The sequence below is a fragment of the Penaeus monodon genome, chromosome 4 (genome assembly GCF_015228065.2).
Source record: "Penaeus monodon isolate SGIC_2016 chromosome 4, NSTDA_Pmon_1, whole genome shotgun sequence".
In the NCBI taxonomy this organism is placed as follows: Eukaryota; Metazoa; Arthropoda; class Malacostraca; order Decapoda; family Penaeidae; genus Penaeus; species Penaeus monodon.
In genome coordinates this window covers 7,115,488-7,125,194 of record NC_051389.1, presented here as the reverse complement: position 1 = coordinate 7,125,194, position 9,707 = coordinate 7,115,488, and the positions used below count along the sequence as shown (strand labels likewise).

The following is a 9,707-nucleotide window of genomic DNA, read 5'->3' as shown; positions in this document are numbered from 1 at the left end:
GGAGAATGAGATGAAAAATTACTTCGGTATGTTTCCTGCCTCGAGGTGGCCGGTCTGTTTTTTTTCGATTTATTGTTGACGTTTTTTTTTTTTTTTTTGTCTTGAATTTCGTTGATTTTCGTTTGATTTTCGGTTTTTGATTGTGTTGATCTGGCTGGGTGATTATGTTGGGGTATTTTGATATTTGAATGTTTATTATGAGTGCCATGCATGGCGGGAAAAGTTCAGATGTGGTTATATAATAGCTTCAAGGTTGTCCAACATTTTACTAATATGTGCTGATAGTCCGCTAGTCACCCATTTGCTGTTTCACCCTTTAGATAGATTGTATTGAGGTTCTAAGAAGAATGGCAGTGTGTCGACAGGATGGCTGCCTAGACTGACCTAGGCTAAAGGTGTCATATCTGAATGACATCTTCGCTGGCAGTTACCATGACCCCCTGTGGTCCAACATTCATTTTAGGTCTTTCTAATTATGTAGGCCTATATTTGCATTTATCATTGTGCATAGTACATCATTAAAAAAAAAGAAAAAGAAAAAAAAAAAAAATCTTTACAGTACGGAGACTAAGTCCCCAACTGCCTTAGGGGAGGGGCGATAGGGGCTCTGCTTTCAACACCCCCTGACAAACATTGCCTTACCATTGGTATGCATGGCAAGATAAAGCTGAATCTCAGGAGTATGGAGTGGACTTAGGTTGAGAGTGACACTTTTTACAATCTCTCCTTTAATTGTGGCATTACCATTCATGTCTGCAGATTGTTTGTTGTATTGATGACTGCAACATTTTGTCTTCTACAAGAATACAATTTTCAGTTTGCCCAAGCTTAGCATGTCAATACTGTAAAGATGAACCAAAACAACAAAACTATCTTTACATAAGGCTGATTATCTTGAACTTCCTGTTACAAGCTTCTTCCCCTATTCTGACTTGACATACTCTATTTTTTCTGTAGATCTGACTTATTGGACTTTAAAAAAGGTGAAGATGTGTCCTGGAAGCTGTACTCTACTGTCAGAATACCCTTCATGGCATCAACACTCAACGTGTTTGTTTCTTTAGTTCACTGACTCTGCATCAGGGAAATACTCTCTACATTTGCATAGTGGGAAACTACATCACTGAAAAAGGTAATTCTTTCCAGCACAGATGTCAAAGACTAAGTCCCCAACTCCACATCACAAAATTTATTCAACAATCTATGTTACTGCCCTTTGCGCACTGCCTCAAAGGGAGGGTTGATGGGGGGCTCTGCCACCAACACCCCCTGGTGAAACATTGTATTTACCTCTGTATGTGTGGCAAGATAAAGCTGAAATTTGGGAGCACTGACTGGACATAATCTGTGAACAGTGCTTTCTGGGATCTTTTTTCCTTTTTTTGTGGTGCTTCTGTTCATGTCTGCAGGTTATTTCTTGTGCTGATGACTTCAACTTTTTGTCTTCCTAAAGAAATACCTTCTTCAATTTGCCCTAGCTTAATTAATGTGTCTATACCATAGAGATTAAACAAGAAAATTTTTCAAATTCCAAGGAGTTCAGAGTGGCATTCTATATTCACTGATTTTTCATTTTTTATGTGCTAGATTATTAATGAAAATGCAAAAAGGCCTTAAATGCAAAATATACAAACAAATGCCAAATTTTTTGCAATTTTCATTTACTCTATGGCTACAACAGCTCAAATTGTGGAAAAAGCATACTACATAGTAGTAGCAACACTTACCACCGAAAAAACATGAGATCTGTACGAAGGTCTCTCTCATTATAGTCTACAGAATTTTTTTTTTTGACCTGCACTTAGCAGTTTGGCTAAAGTAATCAAAACCTTAATCACTTGTATTCTTGCAAGACATAACATGGGCTGGTTCCTTGTTTGAAAGTTGGGTTAATCTTCATGGTGTGGATGCACTAAGGTAGATCAAATTGAAGATGATATCCTTGTAGAGGACAAAAAATTACAGTTGTCGGTACAGGAAATAATCTGCAGACACAAACAATAACACCACAAATAAAGGAAAAAAACTGTGGAAAGCAATGCTCACAGCCTAAGTCCACTTGGTGTTCCCGTGTTTCAGCTCTATCTTGCTGTGATGTGGGGTTAGGGACTTAGTCTCTGGCATTGTACTGTAAAGAATTACAAAAAGTAAGTCAGTGAGGTCTACAAGCTCTTCTTGACACACATTCATGTTATTCATTGTTTGAGAACTAAGGTACCTCAAAGTACTAAAAACATATTTTGCTCTACTTTTTAAGGCTTTTGCTTCAAATGTATTGTGCTTGTATTATCTTTTTTTTATTTTATTTTATTTTATTTACTATTTTTTTGTCATCTCCTTTGCAGTATGCTAGTTTGGCATTCCTATATTATCAGTGGCCACAGTTGTGGGAACTTGTCTCAGGTGAATATAGTCATTGGTTAAAGAATAAATCTTTTCAAATGAAGAGAAGAAAAGACAGCAAGAGAGGATTAAACTTACTTTTCCTAATATAGAACTCATTCCAACAAATTATCATGGTTTGCAAGCTGTTATGAATGTTATGATGTAGGAAGAGATGTATATGTGCATTTCTTGCCACAGACTTTCCAAGCTGTCAAAAAATTCAATTATGTAAAGACTCAATCTTTCATTTTCACAATCCATTTCTAAGAAAGTTCAGGTTGTAACAATATATCCTTTATTTTGGTTTATTTTTTTTATGTATGTATTATCTTCCCTTTATTAAATTCTCTTATTAGCAATTTGATATGGGTACCTAATAATTCCAGGCCGTAAGGTGGCTGTGGACGCCTCCATGAGTCTGTACCAGTTCTTGGTGGCTGTACGACAGGAGGGTAACCAGCTCACTTCAGCTGATGGCGAGACAACCAGGTATGAGGCTGATTTTTTTTTTGTTTTGTTTCTTGTTGGATAGGATAAAAAAGGGCTGATCGTGAGGGATCATTAATAAGCATAGTAAATGTACTGTAGATGTAGGGGAATATGAATGGTCTGTATCCCTAGGAATATTCTCAATTGCTCATGCATATAATTGTATTGTTCCATTGCTTTAAAAAAAAATTTTTTTTGGGTGAACATAGACTTATTTGAAGTTTCATGTTTATAGTCAAGGGTATCAGTGACATTAATTGTTCACAGTACAGGTCAGGCATTGTTAGCACAACATTCATAATTTTAGTCTTATATTCAAGCATTATAACTTTACCAAATGTATCTTACTATAATCAGAACATCATTGACCAACATTTGTATTAATTCAGGACTCATCTCGGCTATTATTTCAGTCACTTGATGGGATTCTTCTACCGTACAATCCGTATGGTTGACAATGGTATCAAGCCAGTGTATGTATTTGACGGCAAACCCCCTACCATGAAGGGAGGGGAGCTGGCCAAGAGAGCAGAGCGGAGGGAAGAAGCTCAGAAACAGCTGGAGAAAGCTGAGGAAGCAGGTAGGATGGTGAAGGCAGGCAGTTTCTCTTCCCTAAATTATTTTTGTCTTCCTTATCCTTATGTTTGGGAATCACTGGTATAGGCAGTCTTTGGGAGTGTTTCCCCTTTGACATAGCTGTCTTGTGTACTGGAGTTCTAACTAGTTTATTCAGATGTACCAAACTCTCATTATTATAATAGGTTACCAGCATAAACTATTTATATTTTGTAATAGGTCCTGTCATTCACTTTTAAATGTAATTTTGAAGTCTGTTTTTAGGTTATGCAGGACTGTAATCACTTTTTTTTTGTCCTCTTCATCTTGCTAATCAGCTGAGGTCCTCAGTATTGTATCCAGTGTTGCTGGATACAATACATTGTTTTTAACAATAATAAAAATTATAGATATGAAAACATTTCTTCCTTAAACTTTAAGTATTATGATAGAAAAATGCGAGTAAATAGGCCTATTTATTGACTTCTGGATCCATCTGGATCCATATTTGAGTGTGAGGAATCACTGGTGGCAGCTCTTGATGCATTTAGAAATGAGGTAAAGCCTTTGAGGTCTCCTGGACCAAGACTAAGATTTTGGATTTTGGGCTTGTTAGGGGACCCTGTTCAGTTGATGCATGCTTGTGGTGAGGATGGCGAAGTCACAGAGAGCTTTGTATACCTTTATAGTGCAGTAGTTTCTCTTCCCTAAATTATTTTTGTTGATTGAGTCATGAACTCAATCAACAAGGGCATTAGGAGTGGACATTGCTTACATAAATGCTTTCCCAGTAACATAATACTTGTTATATTTGTATATATTACTGTTTTAAAGAGTACAGGTCTTAAGGTATAGTTTCTGCAGTGCTCTCACCATCACACATGACTTTTTCAGGTAATGTTGAAGAAATCGACAAGTTCAGCCGTCGCTTGGTGAAGGTAACAAAGCAACACAATGAAGAAGTCAAGAAACTGCTGAGCCTTATGGGCATTCCATATGTGGATGCTCCTTGTGAGGCTGAGGCTCAGTGTGCTGCCCTTGCCAAAGCAGGAAGGGTAATGGCTTGATGTGACTTGTTATTGAGAAAGTGCGAGTGAATGATTTTAGAAGTCAAATCTGAGTTTGTTTTGGAGTTTTGTTCACATCCATACTATTTTTGATAAGTCTGATTAGATTTTTCTCTCCTTTTGTGGCAGGCAGCCTAACAGTGCTTAGCGAATATCAGAGTTGCATTTTGATGTAGAGTAATTTTATTGAACCACATAAGGGCTAGGAACAAAAATCAGCTTCACCCAGTAACAGGTAAAATTTTGGTAAATTTAGGGAGGATGGTATTCATATGTGTGTTCTGGTTAGCACCTGTGTTATTGGCTGGCTCATGGTATTATATATATTTTTTCACTGTCATGTAGAGAACAGCAGTAAAGAAAAGATTACACAAGCAAATGTAAATGACCAAATAGTTTAGGAGAAGCTTTTATTTTTTATTTTAGTTTTATTTTATTTATTTTTTTTTTTTACGGAATGTCTGACTCGGCAGGTATATGGTGTTGCAACTGAGGATATGGATGCCCTGACCTTTGGCACACCGGTGTTGTTGCGACATATGACCTTTAGTGAGGCGCGAAAGATGCCCATCAAGGAGTTCCATTTACCAAAGGTCTTGGAAGAACTGGAACTCTCCCATGATGAGGTGAGGGCCAGCTAAAAGTCTGTCTTTGAAGATTGGATTATTATGCTATGTAGTGTATGTATATCTTCTGTAAAGGGCATTTGGCTGAGATTAAGCCCTTAGCACTTGTAGATTGCTATTCCTTATACTTAAATTTGTGCTGAAATCCCCACATAAAGAATAATGAGTAAAGGAGATGAATGTACCAGCTTTCATTTCAAGATCTTAAATTCCATACCACACAACTATCTCATTGCAGTTCATTGATATGTGCATCCTCCTGGGCTGTGATTACTGTGATAGCATTAAGGGCATTGGGCCCAAGCGTGCCATTGAACTCATCAGAACCCACAAGTCAATTGAAAAAATCGTCGGCCAACTTGACAAAAAAAAATACCCAGCTCCTGAGGACTGGCCATATACCGAGGCTAGGAGGCTGTTCCTTGAGCCTGAGGTCAAAGCTGCTGAGGAAGTGGAGGTAAGTTTTGTAATGGATGGATATGTGTCTGTAATATATATGTATGTGTATATGTAATAATCCCCAAATGTGTAGAATTGTTAAACTATAGTATCTTGTCAGTCTTTATCTTTAATTTCAAAGTGCATTCTTTCTCAGTTTTGATTTTTTCCATCAACCTGAAACTTTATGCCTTGCTTTTAATACATAAAATATTTGTATATTAGTTCTGAGTGAAATAGGCTTTTTCAGTTCAATTTAAAAGTTGCTTAAACAGCACTTACTCTTTCCTTACATTTTTTCAATCACAGAATTACTATTCTCTTTCAACACAGCTCAAGTGGAACGAACCAAATGAAGAGGAGCTGATAAAGTACATGTGCGAAGAGAAGGGCTTTGCCGAGGACAGAATACGCAATGGGTGCAAGAAGCTGACCAAAGCTCGCAACACCACAACACAGGGACGACTTGACTCCTTCTTTAAGGTTCTACCATCCCCAACCAGCTCGACTAATAAGCGCAAGGTGATTGTTGTCTGTGGGTCGTTTCTTAATGTTAATGGTTTAATTGTTTTCTTTTTATGTAGACTTTCCTTGTCATTATTTTTTTTGTTGTGCCTTTCTGAGTTTTCTTATTTCCCTTTCATTGTTTTTTTTTTTTTTTATCCTAGTTTTCCTCATCACCCTTAACTCTTTGCTGACGGGTGGCATGTACGTACATACCATGGCATGCCTGGACTATCTGCTGGGTGGCATGTATATACACGCCATGGTGCGCATGTCCTGTATTCCGGGGCATGTATGGCCATGCCAAGAGATTTTTTGTTACAATTATAGCAAAATATTATTTTTTTGCCACTGAAAATGTGATTAAGCAATTTTTAATACTTTTTCTCATTTTTCCTATACTATGCATTTCATAAAGGCTTCTCAGGCTTCCGAGGTTAGCGTCAGTAATTACGTCGGTAATCAACTACATTGGCCAGAGATATTATATAGTATTCACAAAGTGATGATGTAAAACCACATGAAAATACCGATATGTATTTTAGTAAAAAAAAGAAAAAAAAGTTTTTATAAAAATACTGAACAATTATATCTATATGGAAGTGATAACATAAACCTGAATCTAAAGTTTATCTCATAAAATAACTCGGGAAGTCACTCGTCGGCAATGGGTTAATCATTCTTTTTTTTTATCCCATATTCTCTTATTCTTCAGAGGAAGAACCTGATAAGAACACCTGAAGATCCATAGTATCTATTCCCTTTATTTGATATTTCCAAGGATATTATCAGTTTTTCTTGTATTTTTCTAAACCATGACCACTTGTCTCTTCACAGTCAAACGAAAAGCCAGGAGCAGCAAAGAAAGCAAAGACTGGAGGTAGTGGCAAGTTTAGGCGATGAAATCTCGGCCGAGGCATCAGCTAGACAAGAAACCATTTTTTTTTTTCTTCTATATTCCATTTGAGATTACCTTATGTAATGTCTTTAGGTGTTTGAAGTTGCTACGTTCATTATCTTATGGTGTTCTTGTGTATTATTTTTTTTTTTAGCCTTGTATAATTTTTACATTTGCTTTCATGTTTTCCTGTGTTTGTTATCTATTTTTTTAAGAAAAGTTCTTTTAGGATCTGGTATTTTTTTCTCGCAGTATTTGTGATGTGTGTGTGAGTATCAGAAATAAAGTGTTTTTCAGCAGTTGATAACCATTTCTCTGTTAGACACTTTAAATATTTGAAAACTTGATCTGTAATCAATGAATGAACATAAATATCGTCTATACAACATTCCCTTGTAATTTGTAATAACCAGTGATTCAATGACCAGTGAATAAAGGGAAACAAGTTGTGTTTTTTGTTTACAGCTTATCCTTTGCCCCGATAAAACTACTGCATCTCTGTAAAAGGAATGCAAGTGTCAGATTATTTTTATTTCAAATGATTATTAATTTTGATATGTATGAAAGTGTTTTCTGGATCTAAACACTTATTGTCTTGTTTAGCAAACTCTAAAAACTCTTAAAATGTGCCATGAATCTAAGGTAACCCTTGTTGTTTACAACTTGGTGCAATAATAAAAAACAATTGTCTTTGATGTTAATATGGGGCTTAAGAGCTCCACAGTTTGTACACAACATTTCCATATAATCCGTAATGACCAGTTATTTCAGTGACAAGTAAATAAAGGAAATCAATTTCTGTTTGTTGTTTAGTTTATTCTTTGACCAGATAATATTACTGCCTCTGTAAAAGGAATGAAAAAGTCTGATTATATTGATTTCAAATGGATTATTAATTTTGATATGTATGGAAGTGTTTTCTGATTCTAAACTCTTATTGTCATGTTTAGCAAAGTCAAAAATGTGAGGCAAAATCCAAAACATGTCAAGAATTCAAGATAATCCTTAGTACAATAGTAATAAAAAAACTTGCCATTAATGTTAATAATACACTCAAGAGCACAGTTTGTGTTTTGGGTCTTTATTGGTGAGTGAAAGAAGTCAAAAGTCCTCTTGGTGTATTGTTCACAAATGGGACAATTATCATATAAAGGTAGCATAAACACAGTAATATATTACAGTGCTTGATTAAAAGATAGTTATTTTTACTTTTCAAGTCTTGTATAGTTCTGTCAATCAACAGTAGCAGTCAACAATTGCAATGTTAGTAATTGCATATAATGTAATAAATCACAGAATCCAGTCATTTTCACAAAGCTTCAATGAAAAGCACTCACTGGTATGTTCTTTCAAATTCAAATTTATTATTTCAGTGTGTGAAAATAGAATATTAGAATAAAGAAATTAGAGTATTGTGATAATTTTGCTGCAGTAATGCATATGTACATTTATTAAGCAAGATACGGTATCTGTTTTATAAATGAACTTGAAAACGGATCTGCAGCTTGTGTAGAGTTTAAGTTTTTATAGTAACCCTCCTTTATCTCTTGGGTACAGTGTAGTGTGTTACTCATCTTTGCTTGAAAACATGAGAAATTAATAGAAATGTTTAAGGTTTACAGATTTTGATTCAGAAATTTTTATTTGGTTTCATGGTGATTTGAATAATCTCCCAACTTACCATAAGTGAATTTTTTGTCGACTTTATCTATTTTTAAATTTTCATAAATTTTTTAAAATTCAGGTTTCAAGAACTCCATTATTTGAAATTTTAATTTATAGAGGTATTTATTCACACAAGTCAGAATTCCTCTTAAGTTTTACTTGTCTGAAAATACACCATTACATATTTTAATTGGAACCTCTCCCTTCATACAGAGCAATAAAGCAAAATTTAGTTATGAGATATATGCTTTTTTCACATTACTAAGCCATGAATTTTCCTATTTTTGAGAAGCCTCTCAAGAAATTTCTTGAGTTGGGTTTAACTCCTTTGAAGGAAAAGGAAAATAAAATATTTTAGGATAAACTGTCATAAAATTGTCTTAATTTTCTTGAATGTGATAATGTGTATTTTTAAAATACATTTTGGAAAGACGAAAATGGTATGAGAGAAACAAATTTATCCTTCCTCTTGTTTTTTTTTTTTTTTGTTTTTTGCAAACTTATTTTTCTCATAGGAAGAAATGCCTAAATGTGTTTTGTATATTTTGCAAAAATACACAATTTGGAGAGCTATAAAGTGAATGCAATATTGAAGTTGAAAAATAAACAGGAACATACAGAACGCTTTATGAAAAATATGACAGTTCCCATCTTCACGTGTAAAACATTACATTCCTAGCAAGAACCTAAAAACACTATACTTATGTTGTGAATATTCTCCCCAGTGTTGTATATAAGTATATGATTGAAAATAGCATGAATTTCTACTCAGGCGATGCTTTAGAAAATATACTTGTCAACTATTTTACTATTTTTTATGTCCCAGCAGTTACTCAGGTCATAAATTTTGACCAGTGAAGATGAGAATAGTCTCATTTTACTTAGAAAAACAAAAACAAAAACAACAGTATTTACTTTTTACTAAACTAACTTTTTTTTTTTGCTTATTTCAGTAATGTTAATGGAAATGTACATACTTGGACTGTAGTTTCAGTGTAAAATGTGTTTTTGTGTCGCTTTACAAATTTGTGTTATGAACATATGCATCATATACCTCATAAGTTGGATAGATAAACACGC

General features: G+C 34.7%; 1 protein-coding gene across 1 annotated transcript in view; it reads left to right on the top strand.

The window, feature by feature from the left end:
- LOC119569549 (flap endonuclease 1-like) overlaps nt 1-7,153 on the top strand; it is a 7,340-nt gene extending 187 nt beyond the window's left edge. The window contains exons 1-8 of the mRNA XM_037917654.1: nt 1-26; nt 2,772-2,874; nt 3,288-3,454; nt 4,324-4,484; nt 4,970-5,122; nt 5,361-5,579; nt 5,894-6,082; nt 6,902-7,153. The exon at nt 1-26 is cut by the window's left edge and continues 187 nt beyond it. Coding sequence (XP_037773582.1) covers nt 1-26; nt 2,772-2,874; nt 3,288-3,454; nt 4,324-4,484; nt 4,970-5,122; nt 5,361-5,579; nt 5,894-6,082; nt 6,902-6,967 — 1,084 coding nt within the window. The 3' untranslated portion in view covers nt 6,968-7,153. The remainder of the gene's footprint in view (nt 27-2,771; nt 2,875-3,287; nt 3,455-4,323; nt 4,485-4,969; nt 5,123-5,360; nt 5,580-5,893; nt 6,083-6,901) is intronic.
- Nucleotides 7,154-9,707: the final 2,554 nt, after the last annotated feature.